General features: G+C 37.5%; 1 protein-coding gene across 1 annotated transcript; it reads right to left on the bottom strand.

Annotated features, from left to right (window-relative positions):
* Positions 1 to 648: 648 nt before the first annotated feature.
* Positions 649 to 21,099, bottom strand: ZNF260 (zinc finger protein 260). Its single transcript, XM_066242222.1, has 2 exons — positions 21,012 to 21,099; positions 649 to 7,129 (listed from the first exon to the last, which is right to left on the bottom strand). Exon 2 carries the CDS (start codon positions 6,701 to 6,703, stop codon positions 5,465 to 5,467), a length of 1,239 nt encoding a protein of 412 aa, XP_066098319.1. The 5' UTR covers positions 6,704 to 7,129; positions 21,012 to 21,099; the 3' UTR covers positions 649 to 5,464.
* Positions 21,100 to 21,104: the final 5 nt, after the last annotated feature.

Genomic DNA, 21,104 nt, shown 5'->3' with positions numbered 1-21,104 from the left:
TGTGTTTATATTTGTGACACATTTTGATTCTCTTCCAATTTTCTTTTGTGTGTGTTCCATGGATATCTTTATTAGATACCATGGGGATTACATATAACATAACAATCTAAATACCAATTTACCTACAATCACATTAAAAATTCTCTAAGGTCAAAATGTCACATCATTATAGTGTGTGTCCAATAACAAAGATCTATAATTATTTTATGCATATTTTATTATAAATCCTACAGAAAATAAAAAGTGAAGTTACAAACTAAAATTACCCAATTCTCCTCCAACTCACAGATTACCTACTACGTCTGCATCAATCATCTCAGGACCCAGTTATGTATGGGTTTTTAGGCCACATTGTAGCATTGATGAGCAGTGTCTGCTCATTTCCCCTGCATTCTGATTCATGTCAAATGAGTGTCTTGTGGCCTGACCTGTGGTGGCGCAGTGGATAAAGTGTCGACCTGGAAACACTGAGGTCGCCGGTTCGAAACCCTGGGCTTGCCTGGTCAAGGCACATATGGGAGTTGATGCTTCCAGCTCCTCCCCCCTTCTCTCTGTCTCTCCTCTCTCTCTCTCTCTCTGACTGTCTCTCCCTCTCCTCTCTAAAATGAATAAATAAAAAATTAAAAAAAAATTAAATAAAAAAAATGAGTGTCTTGTGTCAGTCCTTCATGTATTCTCAAGAAAGATTAAAAAAGATGTACACAATAATTTGTGAGCATGGTCTCTTTGTTGCCTCCAGTTTGAGGGGGCACTGGGTTGCTGCTGCTCAAGACCAGATCACTGCCACGCTGGGTAGTAGTGGGGCAAGAGTGAAAATACCACAAAATTCTACTATTTGAAGATGACTTTTTCTTGATTGGACATTTGCTTCTTCCTATAAACCTGTTACGGTTTTCCAGGGGTATTACAAAGTTAGTTCAGAATGTTTCTGTTTTATTCAGTTTGTGGGGAAACAATAAATTGGAACTTTTTAGTTCAACGTTTTGGGGAGGCCACTTCAGGAAATTAATTTGTCACATATTTCCTGTTTCAAGAATACTTTTTAAATGGAGAAATTGGAGTTCAGGAAACTTTTATAAATTCCCCAAAACAGAGGCGGTTAATTAAGTTGGGATTACACTCTCCTAATAATGCCTTTGTCTTACCATATATTAGGGGGACATAGTAAGCATCTGCTTACTTCATCTGAAACTGACTGGGGTAGAACTAAGCAGGAAATGGATTGTCTTAGCTTGGGCTACTATAGCAAAATATTATAAACGAGGTTGCTTAAACAAGACATTTATTTCTCACAGTTCTGGAAGCTGCAAAGTCCCAAGATCAAAGTGCTGGAAGACTTGGTTCCTGGTGAAGGTCCACTTCCTGGCTGTAAAGAGCTGCTTTCGTTCTGTGCTCACATGGCCTTTCCTTGGTGCATACACATGGAGATCTCTCTCTCCCTTTTATAGTGGTACTGTTCCCATCATGAGTGTCCCACCCTCATGACTGAATCTAAGCCTGATTTACCTTCCTGTGGTCCCACCTCCAAATACAATCACACTGGGGGTTAGGGCTTCAACATATGCACTCTGGGAGATGGAAACATTCAGTGCATAAGTTTTTTCTTATTTGTTCAAATATTAAGCCTTTCTCGAATATAACATTAAGCAGAGATAGGCTTCAAATTACTTCAGAATACACATGCATCACAACTTGAATATATGCAAAGGCATACTATGTTTGAAGACAGAACACTATCACAAATGTCACTTCTCCCAAAATAAATATATAAATATAATTCCAATTAGAATAGCAGAGTTTTAGTACTTTGAGAAAATTATCTTCATTTATGTAGAAATAAAATTAGCTTAGATTAGGCATTAAAACTGAAAAACAGCAAGGGGGGCTTACTTTACTGTGCAGTATCAAAATACAATAAGGCTACATAAATGAAAATACAAGGTAGTTTAGTTGAATGAGGAAAAGATCATATGGGTAAATGATGACATAGCAAAGTTGCACTTGAATAGGACAAAACAGTATCAGTAAAGGATTAAAAACAGGTCTTTCCCACTGACCAATATCTGGAAAGATGACCTTAGATTAATTTTTCTACCACAGCTTCCTTGAAGAAAATAACATTGTAAGTATCTCACTTGTAGCCTTTACCTGAACGGGGAGAGCTGTGACCTGGCATGTAGACATTGACAGCCTATGTGACTAAGGCATCAGAACTCTGAGAAACCAAGGTAGTGGAGTGGCTTCCCTGTGCTTAGGTAGATAGTCTCACAACGGAGTGTGGCCTATGTGATGGTGGTACACCACGCATATACACTGGTGGATTATTGTAAAATGTCCTGGATGAGAATGTTAATGTTTCCCAGTGCTGAGGTCTCAGAAGCTGTACTTGCTTATGCAGTTGCAAGACTGTCTAATAAACATACTATAAACGTGTTTTCTTGTCAGGACAAAGCTGCCTATAAACCTAGTGCAGGATTAAAGCCTATTATGTTTATTTGATTGCCAGTTTGAATCTGTGACTATTGCTGGTGTCAGAGCTGTGTTACTGGCTGTCAGATATATTATTTTAACAAATTGTACTTGTATAACAGAAACCCATCTGAAAGGAAACAATCTAATTTCATATGACAATAAAAATTAAATTCTACATAAATTATTTACATATTGAAAAAAACAAAAAACAGCTTGCAAGGCAACCTCAGGAATAATATATAAAATCTAGAGATGAAAAATATCTTCCTAATTAATAACCTTAGAAAAAAATAAATGCACATTTGGTTACATAGCAATTTAAAAATAATTTCATGGAGTGTCATTTATATAGCAAAAATTAAACAAATTCCTAATATCTAATATACGAAAAGGTCTTCAAAATGGACAGGCAAATGGGTTAATACCAAAATTTACAAAGCAGCAAATGTAGAAACAACTGAGGTTTATACTCATCAGACAAGTATGAATTTGAGTAGCTTTAATACCATTTATTGCAGGGCCGGGGTTTGTTTTGTATTTTTATTTATTTTTAAATGAAATTTATTGAGGTGACATTGGTTAATAAAATTGTTTCAAGAGCAGAATTCAGTTGTGCATGATCTGTATACTGAATTGTGTGCCCACTGCACAAAGTCAAATCTGTCACCATGTATTTGAGCCCCTTGACTCTACTATCCCCTCCAGCCTCTTTCCCTCTGGCGACCACCATAATTACCTGTCTAGTTTGTTCATTTACTTCCACTTATATATCCTACAGCTGAGTGATAATCATGGTGCTTGAATTTTTCTGTCTGACTTATTTCACTTAGCAGATATTCTCGATTCATCCATGATGTAACAAATGGCAGTATTTCATCTTTTCTAATGGCTGAGTAGTATCCCATTGCATGTACATACCACTTCTTCTTTTCCAGTCTTTTAAAAAAAAAATGACTGACAGTATCTATTAAAGTTTAAAAATAGCACATATCCTTTGATATGTCCAGCAATCTCTTGCCTATAATCTACTCCCCAGCAATAAAAATACCTAAAACGTAATGAATGATTACAAGGGTGTTTTTACTGTAGTGCTGTTTATGGTGGCAATAACTAGCAACAAGATGAAGCAATAGGAAGATGACTGAATAAATTTACAGTACAAAATATCACAGATACTACGCAACAATTGCTCATCTTACTTTATCTGACCATTATAATTACTCTTGTTGTTGGGTCTGGGCACTGGGCACCTACAGACAGCAAAAGGTAGTCTTCCTAGATCTGCCTGACTTCAGAGTACCCAGTTCTTCTGGCAACTTCAAAGGTGGATAAACACAAGGGCAGAACACTTCAAACCAACCACTGGTGTTTATAATCCTATCTCAAGACTACCCTTCAAAAATGCTAAGAACAAGCAGTGAAGTGCTATATTAATAGCATTTTATTATTTTAAACTTAAGAGAAATTGATGTATGTAAAAATCAACCTAAGGCTTAAATGTTGCATACTCATTTTTATCACTATTAAAAAGAGCACTAACAGCTTACTGTTAAGCTACCATCACAATTCATTTTTTCCATTTTAAAGATATTATTTTAGAAATATTTTAAATAAGACATTAGCATCGGACTGGGCATGTGAATCCATTTTAACATGTACGTCATGTACAGCTTTCCTACTCCTATCTCTACATATTTTTTAATTTTCAGAAGCTTAAAACAGCACAAACAAAAACAAAAACAAAATAAGCACATATATTACCAGAACCCAGAATTAACTAACATTTTGTTATGATTACCTGGAATTTTTATCTTTTTAATGAGAGAGAGATATTTAGACACAAAACTGAAGTATCCTTTCAGTATCATGCTTGTTCTCACTTCCCTTCCACTACTGTACTTTCTGGGGCAACTCATTTTGGGAACTGAGTGTGTAACCTTCCAACCATTCTTCAAAGTTTTACATAAAAATGTTCACCTATAACCAATGCTTAATACTGGTGTTGTTCGTGGTGATTTAATTCAAATTCACACAGGTATCATCATTATAATACATTCATCACTTTCATTTTTCTTCACTACATGATTTTTCAAATTTTTTTCTTATTACATATTTAACTGTACTTAACTATTAGAGAATATTGTACTGTGACTACATATTTTATTTCATTTCATAAGAGACACATTTGTTTCTAATATTTTGCTACTATAATTCATGCTGCAATGAACATAAAATTACACGACTCTGGGTATCATTTTCTTGGGTATATGTATACACACTTGACTCAGTATTCTGGAATCAATTTTAGAAATTCTTTTCTACTCCAAGGTTTTAAAAACATTCTCCTATAAAATTCTTATATGACTGTTTTACATTTTACATTTTAGTCTTCAATATTATTGGATTTCATTATAAATATTTTAATGTATGATAGCAAATATCTAATATTTTCCCATTATAAAGAGTCAGTTACCTTGAGACCATTTTTTGACTCATGCTTGATTTCCCTACCACATCTCTCAATTACCAATTCTTCATTAAGGCATGCATATGTTACAGGATACAATATTCTGACACAATCCATTTTTTTAATGACTGGGTCAAGAGCAAATAATTGATGATTATGCATATAGCAAAACATATAACATGAATGACAGTTTTCTCTTAATCAGAAATCTTTACACCGCTCATCTTTGTCTTAATGCATCAGGTATGCCTTCTAAACCTTATTGATTAGTATCTATGGCCAACTCCTTACTTCAATGAGAATGCTCCTAAAAAGTACAGCAGTAACAATGTTTGTTGTGGGGGCTCTGGAGGTGTAAGTCTTCATAACACTAACTTTTTATTTAAAACCTCATTGTATTTATGTTTTGGGTCGCTGAAGGATTTTCCACATTTATATAACTTTATTGTAAGATGAATTTTCTGATATACTATAAAGTATGAATTCTGTTGAAAGTTGTCCTAAATTAAAGCCATTCATAGAGCTTTAATGAGTATGAATTCTCTGGTGTCTAATGTGATGTGACTTCTGGCTGAAAGCTTTCCCACACTCACTACATTGATAAGGCTTTTCTCCAGTATGTATTCTCATATGCAGAGCAAGAGTTGAGAACTGAGAGAAGGCTTTCCCACATTCATTACAACCATACGGCTTCTCACCTGTATGGCTTCTCATATGCACAGTAAGAGATGAGCTTTGACAGAAGGCTTTCCCACATATTTTACATTCATAAGGTTTATCACCTGTATGAATTCTCACATGTACAATAAGTGATGTAATTCGAGAGAAGGCTTTCCCACATTTATTACATTCATAGGGTTTCTCTCCCGTATGAATATTGTGATGTTTAATGAGGTATTGCTTCTGCCTAAAGATTGTTCCACATTCATTACATTTATAGGGCTTCTCTCCAATATGAATTTTCTCATGCTCAGTGAGATTTGATTTGCCACTGAAGGCTTTTCCACATTCCTTACATACATAGGGTTTCTCTCCTGTATGACTTCTCTGGTGTCTAATGAGGCTTGACTTCTGAATGAAAGCTTTCCCACACCCTTTACATTCATAAGGTTTCTCTCCAGTATGTATTCTTTGATGAATAATGAGGTTTTCCTTTTGGCTAAAGGCTTTTCCACACTCATTACATTTAAAAGGTTTCTTTCCGCTATGAATATTCTGATGTTTAATGAGGTATTGCTTCTGACTGAAGGTTCTTCCACATTGATTACATGCAAATGGCTTCTCTCCAATATGAATTTTCTCATGCTCAGTGAGATATGATTTGCCATTGAAGGCTTTCCCACATTCCTTACATGCATACGGTTTGTTTCCAGTATGATTTCTCCGGTGCTTAGTAAAACTTGGCATCTGAATAGATACTTTCCCACATTCATAAGGTTTATCTTCTGTATGATGTTTCTGATGAAAAAGGAAGTTTCCCTTTTGGTTAAAGGTTTTTTCACATTTACTACATTTATATGGTTTCTTTCCTGCATGACTTCTCAAATGCACAGTAAAGGATGAGACTTGAGAGAATACTTTGCCACATTCATTACATTCATGTGATTTCTCTCCTGCATGTATCTTCTTATGCTCTGTGAGGCTTCTCTCCAGGCTACAGGTTTTCCCACACTCAGTACACTCACACGGTTTCTCTCTAGCATGAATTTGATCATGTTGAAGGACATCTGATTCAGTCTGAAGGCTTTCCAACATTGTTATCATGCAAATATTTTCTCCAACAAGATTTATTAGTATTTCTTGATGTGTCAGATAGAGGAAAGCTTTCCAAATTCACTAAAGTCACATGGTTTCTCTCCAATTCTCACGTATCTACTGAAGTTGAATTTATGATGGAAATCTTCTCACACTGATTGTCCTGAGATTAGGACATTATAAAACAGAATAAAATATAGCATTCGCCTTATATTCTTAATGGTTTTTTCTTAAGTATAAATTATGTTCCAAACTGTTAAACGGAGTCCCATCCATAAAGGTGTAATTTTAAGAATCAATGTCTCTGATCAGAGGAAATACTTTTCTGTTTCCTAGGTTTTCTGAGTTTTTCCTTAGCTGTATTTTCATGGAGAAGGATGAGATTTAACTCACAAGTCTTTCATGATATGTCTTTATAAATTTCTCAGGTGTCTTCTAAAAGGGAGTATAAAAAAAATCATCATTGAAGAGTTAATAACTGTAAAATATTTAGTGCCTGACATAGAGTAAACATCCAATAAAGTAGCTACCATCACATCAACATCAGTTAACACCTGTGAATTTTTCTATTATTAATAAAAAATTTAAAGTATGCTATTATAAATAAATTCTTTATTTCAACTTACCCTACCAGTATAAAAGAAAGCTCAAATACAAATAACATGCATGGGTGTGTGTAACTTAATCTGTTTTTAAGTGTAACCTTGCATACTTCATAAATTAGTAAAATAAGAGAAAACATCTTTATGTGGCAGATGATGGGATGAAAGGACAAACATAAAACAGAAATCCTAGGATGGAGTAAAAGTTGAAATGAATAAAAGTATTTTTAAAGAGGACATGTGGTTAAATAAGATACAGCCATGTGCTGCATGATGACATTTTGGTCAACAATGGACTACATATATGAAAATGATCACATAGGTGTATATATATATATATATATATATATATATATATATATAACACCTATGTGTATAATAGGCTATACCATCTAGATTTTTGTTCTCAAAAGGATGAAATCACCTGAAGCATTTCTTAGAATTTATCCTCATCATTAAGTGGCACATAACTGTATTTATTTCTACATCTTCCCTCTACTCCATTAAAATGATAGTAAGAAGGTGAAAGGAAGCATTCTTCATAAAAACTAAAAGCTTGAGGAGACATAAGTAAATGAAAAGTATTAGGAAATTGTGAAAAGAAAACAAATAAAGGACTATAAATTAACTGCATACTTAAATAAAAAGCCAACAGGTGAGAATGACACCTAAACGCAAAGTACACTGTAATACAGCTGTCAACAGAAAGGCTCTGTAACTAGAGAGACTGGGTGAGAGTGGAGGGTGAGGCTTAAATAAAAGATTAGAAAAAGAGCAGCTGATGTGCCCAACTCTCTTCTAGCTGGAAGGAAATAGAAATTTATTCTCAAGAAAAAGTATAATAGAGCCCTGGCCGGTTGGCTCAGCAGTAGAGCGTCGGCCTAGCGTGCGGAGGACCCGGGTTCGATTCCCGGCCAGGGCACACAGGAGAAGCACCCATTTGCTTCTCCACCCCTCCGCTGCGCTTTCCTCTCTGTCTCTCTCTTCCCCTCCTGCAGCCAAGGCTCCATTGGAGCAAAGATGGCCCGGGCGCTGGGGATGGCTCTGTGGCCTCTGCCTCAGGCGCTAGAGTGGCTCTGGTCGCGACATGGCGACGCCCAGAATGGGCAGAGCATCGCCCCCTGGCGGGCAGAGCTTCGCCCCCTGGTGGGCATGCCGGGTGGATCCCGGTCGGGCGCATGCGGGAGTCTGTCTGACTGTCTCTCCCTGTTTCCAGCTTCAGAAAAATGAAAAAAAAAAAAAAAAAAGGTATAATAGAGAGTCTCCAAATTTAGTAATGACAGGCAAAGTAGATGAGAGTACCATTCTGAAAGAAGGGGATGACTAAAAGTTTATATATAGAAGAGGGTCCCACCCCTTTCTACTGCTGAACTCCAGAAGTGCTGATGGTTACCTAGTACCACAAAGCAGATTCTTTTATGAAAAAATGAGAAGACCTGGAGAACACATATAGATCCTGTCATTTGGAGTCATATAAATGAAACACCTCGATATTTGACTTCAGTGACTGTACAATGAAGCTCACCATTCCACAACCCACATTCATGTACACAGAGATTATTATAATCTTTCTGGTCTTAATGTTCATATTAATGTAGAGCTGAAAATCACAAAAATTTTATGAAAGCCCTAACATGAAAGGTAGATCAAAACAAAAAAGAAAAAACAAGGCAATAACTAGAACGCACACACAAATGATACAATACTATAATTAGTATCACAAAAAAACTAAGATTATATAGCAATGAAATATTAACAGTTCTATAAAGAAGTGCTTTTTGACCTTAAAAATTGAATAGATTCAGCTCTAGCTGGTTGGCTCGAGCATCACCCGGTGTGTGGATGTCCTGGGTTCAATTCCCGATCAGGGCACAGAAGAGAAGCGACCATCTGCTTCTCCCCCCCCCCTTTTCTCTCATTCTCTCTCTCTCTTCCCCTCCTGCAGCCATGGCTCAATTGGTTTAAGTGCATTAACCCCCAGGTGCTGAGGATGGCTCTGCGAAGCCTCCACCTCAGGCACTAAAAATGGCTCGGTTGCGAGCATGGCCCCAGATGGGCAGAGCATCAGCCCCAGACGGAGATTGTCAGGTGGATCCCAGTCGGGATGTATGCAGGAGCCTATCTCTCCTCTATCTCCCCTCCTCTCACTTGGAAAAGAAAAAAAAATTAATTAAAAATTTCAATAGATTCAATGAGAAAGCTATCAATGAACTAAAGTGCTGCAACTATGAGTTGATACTTCTCATCTCTCTCCTTTCCTGCCTGTCCTTCTCTATGTCTGTCTCTCATTCTAAGGGGAAAAAAAATATCAAGATCTGGAAAATGAATTCCAAGAAATCTTCCAGAATAAAAAAGGAAGAATGGAAAGAAGAAGGGGAGAAATGAACAAAGACAAAGAGTAATAACAGGAATATTAGTTGCTAGTGGAAGAATCCAAGAGTTTCAACATCTAAAGGAATTCCAGAGAAAATACAAAGAAAAACACATGCAGGAAATTTAGTATGTTGATAATGCTTACAATTCATTAAATAAAAAATTAATTAATTAAATAAAAAAATAGGTAAATTAGTTATATAAAGTGTGGGAATAAACACCAGTAAACACAGTTAAATGAGTATAAGTGGTTACCTCTGCAGTGTATGAACTGTGGGGAGGAATAATATAGTTATTATAGGAAATAACTATAATCCTATTTGACCTTTAAAAATTTAAAAGCTACTCTATTCATTATACCTACAGCAGGGGGCGGGAACCTGTTTGGCTAAGAAAGCCATGAATGCCACATATTTTAAAATGTAATTCCGTGAGAGCCATACAACAACCTGTGTATGTTAGGCATTATCCAATAAAAATTTGATGTTGTCCCAGAGGACAGCTGTGATTGGCTCCAGCCACCCGCAACCATGAACATGAGCAGTAGTAAATAAATGGATTGTAATACATGAGAATGTTTTATATTTTTAAATGTTATTACGTTTTTTATTAAAGATTTGTCTGCGAGCCAGATGCAGCCAATCAAAAGAGCCACATCTGGCTCACGAGCCATAGGTTTCAACCCCTGACCTACAGAGATGACCTTAAAGACTTGAGCCTTTTACTTGAACCAATCCGTAACTGTAAAATAACTATAGACAGTACTCATTTTACCTAGCTGCCATCGAGTTTCACTTGGAATAAAAAGCAAAGTAACATATATTTAATACAAAAAAAGACAACAGGACAGAAAACGGCCATTTTTGCTTCCCAAACATACTGTACTGTTTTGATTAATGATACTATCATTTCTGGATACAGAACTTGTCATTATCATCAGTTATTTTTCTTCTTTGACTATGCCTAATAAACTGGCACCCAAGCTCTTTGCTTATAAAGAGCCCTTTTCTTGGCCTCTCGTTAAATCCTTTCTTTTATGACTGCTTTGCATCCACTAGCTGGAAATCTTCAACTTTATCTTGATCTATACCTCTCAAAACTTTATTCTCATTTTCTTATAAATTATTACAAGAACCAACTCTGCTGTCACTCATATCAATGCTAAAATTTCCATAATTAGCAAAACAAAGTTAATATGTGTTAAAACTACAGGGGGTCTTTGGGTTATGACAGTCTCAACATACAAACATTTCGTGTTTTACAATGCTCACTTTTTAAAATTTAAAAAAATTGAGATGTGAGTGTTTTGGCTTACTCATTAGCATCATACTTACGGACTACGTCATACTTACAGACTAGCCTGGAACAATTCCTTAAGAAGGTAGACAGGCCTGCAACAGACCCTGTACCCTCTACATCGGCTGCTTCTGGAGATGGAACGCCTATAGTACAAGCAGAATCATCTCCAGTGTGTCCTGCATGTTCCTTAGGCAATCCTGATTCACCTGACCCAGTATCTCCAGCACCTTCTGCAGGTTCCCTGTCTCTCCAGCTCCCTCCTCCCAATAAGTCACTCTCTCCCACCTTGCAGTGCCCCTTCCAGTGTGCAAGCCAACCACAGGAATAAAGGTAAGAAATTTTTTTACACTCATTTTTTGTAATTTTTTTTGTTACTACAGTACACTATACAGTACAGTATATTTATGTCCTTTCCTTTTTCTGTGGCTTAGTTATGTTTTTATGTTCTAGATCAGTGGTCCCCAACCTTTTTTGAGCCACGGACTGGTTTAATGTCAGAAAATATTTTCACAGACCGGCCTTTAGGGTGGGACAGATAAATGTATCACATGACCGAGACAAGTGTCAAGAGTGAGTCTTAGACGGATGTAACAGAGGGAATCTGGTCATTAAAAAAAAAAAAAAAAACATCGTTCAGACTTAAATATAAATAAAACAGAAATAACGTAAGTTATTTATTCTTTCTCTGTGTACTGGTACCAAATGGCCCACGGACCGGTACTGGTCTGCGGCCCGGGGGTTGGGGACCACTGTTCTAGATAATGATTTTACAAATGTATTAGGATGGGTAAGTGACATAGGCTAGAGTGTGTTTCAACTTACACCAAAATTCAGATTATAACACTGCTGTAGAAATGGAACAGTGTCATAACCTGAGAACCCCCTGTATTAAAATAAAAGAAAAAATAGTAGACTTCATAAAATTAAAAACTAATGCCCCTTTAAAAAAATACAGTTAAGGAAACAAAATGGAAAGCCACAGACTGGGAGAAACTCATAATGGGCTTGTATCCAAGATATATACTGTAGAACCCTTGAAACTCAATAATAAAAAGATAAACAATATATTTTTTAAACAGGCAAAAGACTAGAATACACATTCAAAATAAGATATATGAATGGCCAATAAACACATTAAACAAAGTTTATTTTATTTAGTTTTGAAAATGGCAGCCCCCTTTTATCTGCCTTCCAAATCTTACAGAATCTCCCTGTGTCCCATGGGCGAGGGCATGGCTTCTAATTTCCAGATTGTCACCTACTTCTCCTCCAAGCCTCTTTCTGGGGCTAATTTTCCTTCTCCTTCTACTTCTCCCTCCCTCTTTCCCTCCCTTCTCTCCCTTCCCTCCCTTCTCTCCCTCCCCTCCCCTCCCCTCCCCCCTCCTTCCCTCCCTCCCTTCCTTGCTTCCTTCCTTCCTTCCTTCCTTCCTTCCTTCCTCTCTCTCAAGTGAGAGGAGGGGAGATAGAGAGACAAACTCCCACATTTGCCCCAATAGTATCCACCCAGCAATCCCTGTCTGGGGCCAATGCTCAGACCAACTGAGCTATCCTCAGTGCCTGGGGCCAACACTTGTACTAATCGAGCTACTGACTCCAAGAGGGGAAGAGAGAGAGAAGGGAAAGAGGGAGGAGAAGAGAAGCAGATGGTCACTTCTCATGTGTGTCCTGACCAGAACTGAAACTGAAATGTCCACATGCCAGGCTGATGCTCTATCCACTGAGCCAAATGGCCAGGGCCTCTTTTTTTCCTTTTTAAGTGAGAGACAGAAAGAGACAGAGACAGAAGAGAGAGAGAGAGTCAGGCTGAACAATGTTTATTTTAACAAGTAATCAGGAAAATGTATATTAAAACCCCAATGAGATATATACAACACATCCTTTATGGCTAAAGTTAAAAGGACTGCCACTCAAGGGTGATAGTGTGACACCACTGTAACTCTCATACATTGTTGGTGGGAATGAAAACTAGCACAGCTACTTTGGAAGAGTATTTTATAAAGTTAAATATACATTTACTATTCTACCCAGCAATCCCACTCCTAGACCTTTATTCAAGACAAATAAATACATATATTCACAAAGACTTGTATGTAATATTCATAACAGCATTATTTGTTTTTTTGTTTTTTGTTTTTAAATATTTTTTATTTATTCATTTTAGAGAGGAGAGAGAGACAGACAGACAGACAGAAAGGAGGAGCAGGAAGCATCAACTCCCACATGTGCCTTGACCAGGCAAGCCCAGGGTTTTGAACCGGCGACCTCAGTGTTTCCAGGCTGACACTTTATCCACTGCGCCCCCACAGGTCAGGCAACAGCATTATTTGTAATAGGCAAAAATGAAAAAAATCCAAGTGTCTATCAAATGATGAATAGACAAATTATATCCATACTATGTAATATTAATCAGCAATAAAAGAAATAAAATATTAATATATATATAACACGCATTAATCTCAAAGTGTAAAACTAAGTCAAAGAAATTAACTGCAAAATATTATTTACTGTATGACTATATAGTGGTACTTTGAGATACGAATTTAATTTGTTCTGTAACCCAGCTCATAAGTCAGTCAACTCGTATATCAAACTGCCGATACCGGACCCATGTGCCAACGCGCCAACTAGCAGCAGCTCCCCAAATCACGACTCGTATCTCAGAATTTCGCTCAGATGCCAAACAAAAATACGGACTGAGTTGCAGTTCGTATCTTAAAAAAAAAAAAAATCATATGTTGGTCCGTTTGTATCTCAAGGTACCACTGTATTTATATTAAATTCTAGAAAAGACAAAGCTATAGTGACATAAGCAGATTAGTCTTACCAGGGATGGGAAAGGGTGTGGCTCACCTGCAACAGGGCACAAGAAACTGATGATGGAACAATTAGTTCTACATCTTGATTTTGGTGTGGATTATAATGACTATACGATTGTTCCTTGGTATCCCCAACCCCACGTGGATACCAAAATCCAAGAATGCTCAAGTCCCTTACATAAAATGGCACAGTATTTGCATATAACATACACACATCCTCCTATATACTTTAAACCCATTTCTAGATTACTTATAACACCTAATACAAAGTAAATACTATGTAAATAATTGCTATACTGAATTGTTTAGGGAATGATGACAAGAAAAAAAGTCTGTACATGTTCAGTACAGATGCAGCCATTGTAAGGCTATCAACATACCTCAAACATACTGCAGGTTCAGTTCTAGAGCACAGCAATAAAGTAAATATCACAATAAAGCAAGTCACACAAATTGTTTCCCAGTGCATGTAAAAGTTATGTTTTACACTATACAGCAGTACAGTGATTTTCAACATTTTTCATCTCAAGGCACAAATAAACTAATTACTACAATTCAGTAGTACATTGAAAAATATGATTTGCTGACCTGACAAAAAAATAAGTATATTTTAATTCATTCACACTGGATGACTATTATGTTGGCTGTTGTCATTTATTTGATAATTTAAGGGAAAAGAAGTCAGTGCCCCTGACTAAATAGTTAGGTATTATATGTTTTAAAAATTCTTACAGCACACTAGTTGAAAATTGCTGTTGTAGTCCATTAGCTGTGCAAAAGCATTATATGTAAGCAAAGTGTACATACCTTAATTTAAAAATATTTTATTGCTAAGGAAATCTAAGTATTATCTGAGCCTGTTGGAAAAATGACTATGACAGAGTTGTTCAATGGAGGGTTGCCACAAACATGCGATTTGTAAAAACTGCAATATTTACAAAGTGCAGTGAAGCACACAGCACAATAAAACAAGGTATGCTTGAGCACAGGCTCACCAGCTTGAGTGTGGGATCACAGACATGACCCCATGGTTGCTGGATTGAGCCCAAAGGTCTCTGGCTTGAGCAAAGGGGCCATTGGCTTGACTAGAAAGCCCCCCCCCCTCCCCCACTCCCATCAAGGCTTGTATGAGAAAGCAATCAATGAACAACTAAGGTGACCCAACTATGAGTTGATGCTTCTCATCTCTCTCCCTTCCTGTCTTTCTAAAAAAGCAAAGAAAAGAAAAGAAGAAAAGGACTATGATAGGCTTATACAGAAAAATTTTAAACCCTAACCCAGAACTCCTGAATTAGAAAACATGTGGATGGGACCCAGCAATCTGTGTTTAAATGAGCAGGTGATTTTGAGGCATGCTAAAGTTAACACTTACACAACAAAATCCACTTTAACTTTATATAGACAGACATGGATCTAAAACAATAAGTATCAGAAATGCTGAAAATAAAGAATAGAAATAAAGAAGATAACCATGTCTATATAAACTATAGAAATTCAAGATACAGACACATTAATAACTAAGATTACTGCCTGACTAGGCGGTGGCGCAGTGGGTAGAGCATTAGATTGGGACGTGGAGGACCCAGGTTCAAAACCCTGAGCTCACCAGCTTGAGCACGGGCTCAACTGGTTTGAGCAAGGCTCACCAGCTTGGACCCAAGGTCGCTGGCTTGAGCAGAGGGTCACTCGGTCTGCTGTAGTCACCCAGTCAAGGCACATATGAGAAAGCAATCAATGATCAACTACGGTGCCATAACGAAGAATTGATGCTTCTCATCTCTCTCCCTTCCTTTCTGTCCCTATCTGTCCCTCTCTCAGTCTCTCTGTCTCTGTCACACATACACACAAAAATAACACACTACCTCTCTAACCTGAGATCAAATTCATAATATGTAAATATATAAAAAATAGGGAAATAAAAATATATACTAATTTATAACATACAGCTAGTGTATTCTGTATCTTAAAAATAGATAGTAAACCATCTTTTTTTTTTTTGTATTTTTCTGAAGCTGGAAACGGGAGAGACAGTCAGACAGACTCCTGCATGCGCCCCACCTGGTACACCCACCAGGGGGCGATGCTCTGCCCCTCCGGGGCATCCTGCTGTGTTGTGACCAGAGCCACTCCAGCGCCTGGGGCAGAGGCCAAGGAGCCATCCCCAGCACCCGGGCCATCTTTGCTCCAATGGAGCCTCGGCTGCGGGAGGGGAAAAGAGAGAGACAGAGAGGAAGGAGAGGGGGAGGGGTGGAGAAGCAGATGGGCGCTTCTCCTGTGTGCCCTGGCCGGGAATCGAACCCGGGACTCCTGCACGCCAGGCCGACGCTCTACCACTGAGCCAACCGGCCAGGGCCGTAAACCATCTTTTTAAATGCTCAAAGAACAATTCTCAAATTCAGCCCTTATAATAGTCCTATAAAATCTCAAATATTCCACAAACTAGAAAAGGGACATACAAAATACTATGACTAAAACAAAAACAAACCAAAAAAACACACTACAAAAACTAGGAAACCAAAAATCTTTCATTTGTAAATTTCAAAATTTACTGACCTGAACAAACTCTTTGCTCAAAGAGAAAATTAATTGCAGAGTATTCAGAAGTATTAGTCAGAAAATAATGTATATCATCAGAACCCATAGAACATGTTGGAAATAAAATGCCTGTAGAAGTTTTAGCTTAAGTGTTTACATTATTTGTAAAATAAGTAAAATAACAAAGCATTCAAATTAAGGAATTACAAAAAAGAAAACTTAGTAACAGAAACATTAATAAAGATAGGAAGAGAGCCCTGGCAAGGTAGACCAGTTAGTTGGACCATCGTTCTAGGGTTCCATCCCTGGTCAAGACATATGTGGAGTCAACCAGTGGGTGCAGAGATAAGTGGAACAGCAATAATAAAAATCAATGTTTCTTTTTCTCTTACTCTTTCTCTCTCTTCCCCTCTCTGCTTTCTCTCAAATCAATAAATAAAAATTTTTGAAAAGATAAGAAATTATTATATTATAAACAATAATAGAAATAATAATAAATTAATGAGTTGATTCTTAGGGAAAATCTAAAAGAGAATAAAAGCAAAATTATAGGCCCTGGCCAGTAGCTCAGTTGGGCAGAGCGTCCTTTCGACATGCCAGGGTTGTGGTTTGACCCTAGTCAGGGCACATACAAGAATCAAGCGATGGCATAAGTGAAACAACAAATCGATCTCTCTCTCTCACCCTTTTCTCTCTAAAGATCAATGTAAAAAAATTTTTTAAGCAAAATTATAAAATATAAAAAAATGACTATTTGTAAAATTATAGATGGAGAATGAGAATTTTCTTTAAAATAAGGTAGAGATTGCCTGATCAGACAGTGCCACAGTGGATAAGGCATTGGACAGGACACAGAGGATCTAGGTTCGAAACCTGAGGTCGCTGGCTTGAGCGTGGGCTCACCAGCTGGAGTGTGGGGTCGCTGGCTTGAGCATGGGCTGGCTTGAGCCCAAGGTCGCTGGCTTGAGCAAGGGGTCACTCGCTCTGCTATAGGCCCCCAGTCAAGGCACATATGAGACAGCAATCAGTGAACTACTAAGGAGACTAAGGAGCCACAATGAAGAATTGATGCTTCTCATCTCTCTCCCTTCTTGCCGCCTGTCCCTATCTGTCCCTCTCTCTGTCTCTCTCTCTGTCACAAAAAAAAGAAAGAAAATAAGGTAGAGATTACTTTGCTCACCCCTATGCAAATAAATTGGAAACCCAGCAAATACAACCCATGTAAACTGAAACCAGAAAATACAGAAAACTTAAACAGAAAATGAACATAGGAAAAAAATAGAGACAATTGTTATGGTATTTCATCTCCCCAAAATTCACACAATAGATGGTTTAGCATGTGGATTTTACAAAACTTTTAACAAATTACAGTAATACTATTTATTTTAAATTTTCCAACTGATCTTTTAATTCATTAAATTTGCAAAAGCATGATATACACAGATTTGGATTTAAGCCACTAAATTCCCAATAAGCATGCCTGACCTGTGGTGGCGCAGTGGATGGGGCATCGACCTGGAAAGGCTGAGGTCGCCGGTTCGAAACCCTGGGCTTGCCTGGTCAGGGCACATGTGGGAGTTGATGCTTCCTGCTCCTCCCCCCCTTCTCTCTCTATGTCTCTCTCTCTCTCTCCCTCTCTCACTCCTTTCTAAAATGAATAAATAAAATAAAAATAAATTCCCAATAAGCAAAAAAAAACAACACAAAAAATTGCATCGTCGTAATTAAAGGCCCTTGAATTTTTACAGGATTTACATCAACATTCTTCACACAGTTACTAGAATTGAAATTTTCATACTATAAAATGACAGTTCTGAACTGAACTAGGCAACATCATCCGAATACCAGGCAAAAAGGTCTTTTCAACAGAATTTATCTTGTGGTTTAAAAAATATTTTCAAAATATAAATCAAAATGCTCTAATGTCAAGCAAACTACTTTTGTGCTATAATCCAAGTTGAGTAGTTGCAACAGAGATCTTATGGCCTACAAAGTCTAAAATATTTACTATCTGGCTCTTTACAGAAAGTTTACTGAACCCCGCCTAAGAGGAGTGATTTCTTCCTCCTCTTCCTGATTGGAACTAGGATATACTGTTGCTCCCGCTCTAACCACAACTATGATAAAGAGACAACTTGGAAGAAATCTGGACCCATAAGGTTCACAAAGACCAGAGCTACCATGCAATTTACTACTCATCATATAACCTTTATGTGACCAAGAAAGGACTTGGAATTTATTGCTGAGGGTCAAAGCAGCAGCCCAGAGTTCAGGCTGAGCGCTTGGGACTTTCAGAGGTCCTAAAGGATAAGAAAAGTGCAGCTCCTGGGGACGCACAAATAAGCGGGCCTATGAAAAAGAACAAAGTAATAATGACCCTTTGGCTTAGAAGCTGGAACACATGCATACATACGAGCACATAAAAAAAAATATTTGTACTTTGCATCTCAGGCCAAACACATCAGATAATTTAAAGGCTGCACATATTTCTGAAATGGGATACAGAAATGGCAACTTATTTTCATTATTTAGGTTAGACAAAGAAACTACCAGACTAAGTAGACCGAGTTATCCAGAATCACAACCCATTCAGGTACTTCTGAGCAGGTGTTGCTTGTGGCCTTGCTCCTGATTGAACAATCACAGTTTTGAATATAGTTTTCCCCCATGACAACACTTTTGTCATACATGTGAAGTTACCAACCTTGAGTGATATACTATGTAAAGGAAGTTATTCTGATATTATTCATGGCTCAGGGTTCTTAAGATTTTTAGAAGCCTAGTATTTACCACGGTTATGCAACTCTCAGAGAAATTAAGTATTTTAAGTGGTCTGCAAATATATGGTCATTCATTGATTTAGCAAACATATATATTTATCATTCATTGAGTGTGATATATAGACTAGGGTCTCCAATCTTTAACAGAGTGTGACAGATAAAAGGGTCAAACCTACTCAGAAGCCCTTCCATTACTTAGATATAAGAGGCTTCAGAGAGGGTAGTAATGAATAAAGGCAAACTATAGGAGGAAAGAGGTATCAGTGTGACATCTTGGACATAAAGAGTCTGAAGATCTTGTGCAAGTTCCAGAGGAACAGTCACTGGACAGCTAGATATATGGATGAGGAGGAGCTTAGGACAAGCCTCACATAGAAATGGACACGTGTTGTTCATTTGTCAGCTGAAGCCATAATGGAACGCTGTTGTTCAGAGTTCTTTCAGGTGAAAAAAGATGATCTAAGTCAGAAACTCAGTAATACTAATAGTTAAAAGACAAACATAAACATAAGTCACTGATGGAGTTGGGGGGGGTGCTCCTTGGTTTTGACTGGAATTATAAAAATCAGAGTAGCATCATGGAAATCAGGAAACATTCAAGAATAAGGCAATGATAAACATCTAAAAAAACAATGGAGCAAATGCCGCATCTCCTTCCTCAACAACTATTTTTATTTTCTGAGTAAACCTCAAAAATTTCTTCATGCAACTACAAATATGCATTCTTATCTCCATTACCTCAAAAAAAGTAGTATATTATACCAAACATGCTCTCTTCACATAACAAAATACCTTGCAGACTTTTAAAATTATCTAAAAGATGATATATATTTCCATATATGCAAGTCTTCTTTTGGGTCCTTCATTAACATTTATAAACAATCTTAATACAGGCTTTAAACATTTGTTTATCCTTAGGTGTTTTATCTGATTTGTTGCCTTTATATATAAAGAACCATCTTTTCTATAACTGATTATTTTTGTATATATTAAAGCTATTGTTTTTGTATATGAACTTTTGTACTACGGAACTTTATTTCTTCATTTTATTGAAAAATATGTTGTGTGATAAAATACTGGGAAAAAGTATCTTTGTTGATAGAAAATTTGTTTCACTAAACTTACAAAGGCCTTATTTTGGTCTGGCAAAAAAAACTGGTCAAATTAGGAGTCAGAATGCCAGGCTCATTTACAAACTAGAGTTTTTACTCATTTACTTGATCTCTCTGTACCAAAGACAAGAAAACTTGCTTCCCAACTCTGTATTGTTCTGCACAAGTGGAAATTATCTCTTAAAACTATTCCTTAGTCCAGGGCTTCTCAAGGCAGCCTCACCAAAATTCCTTCAAAGAATTAAGAAAAGTAAATATCTACGGGGGAGTTTATAGACACCCAATAAAAAGTGTTTTGGGAGTCTCTCCTCTTAAAAAATATAAAATAATGCTGATTTCGTTTCTACATCACAAGTCTACTTTTATGAAAAGTGACTTATCCCTCAATTGCTTAGCCGCCTATCTTTCAGAAAAAATGGATGCTCCAGAAAGATGCATTCTTAAAATCATGACTTTAGAAATGGGGAAAGTGAGGTTTAGAGGTTACTACTCCACAAAACGTACATGCCATTCATCCTCACAAACTTGGACCACACAGTGTCTCCCACAGGTTGTAACTACAACACTCCTAGCTCTTTACACCCTCGGTCATTTAGCCGCGAGCCCGCCCGTTTCCTGTTGTACCCCTGCCCCTCAACGTAAGCTTTGAACATTACACGTCACAGGAGGCGATTCTTCCTCCTTAGCCTCCCAAGTCCCGTTGCAGGTTCCGCGAAGCCTTCCCTACAGCCGGATTCCGAGCCCAGAAACCCAGGTCCCACAGCAAGATTCTCGCTTGGAGGAGCAGAAACCAAACTCACCCGCAAACAAAGACTGCGATGGCGAGCCAGAACGTCCGCGTCTGCGCCTGCGCCTGCCTTGGGCTAGCTAGCGCTCCCAGAGGTCTCCTGGGC

The sequence above is a fragment of the Saccopteryx bilineata genome, chromosome 9 (genome assembly GCF_036850765.1).
Source record: "Saccopteryx bilineata isolate mSacBil1 chromosome 9, mSacBil1_pri_phased_curated, whole genome shotgun sequence".
Lineage (NCBI taxonomy): Eukaryota > Metazoa > Chordata > Mammalia > Chiroptera > Emballonuridae > Saccopteryx > Saccopteryx bilineata.
This window is presented reverse-complemented; position numbering and strand designations above follow the sequence as displayed.

What these genes read in the sequence shown, in the direction of transcription:
- ZNF260 (XM_066242222.1), bottom strand. Translation starts at nt 6,703, where the DNA reads ATGATAACAATGTTGGAAAGCCTTCAGACTGAATCAGATGTCCTTCAA.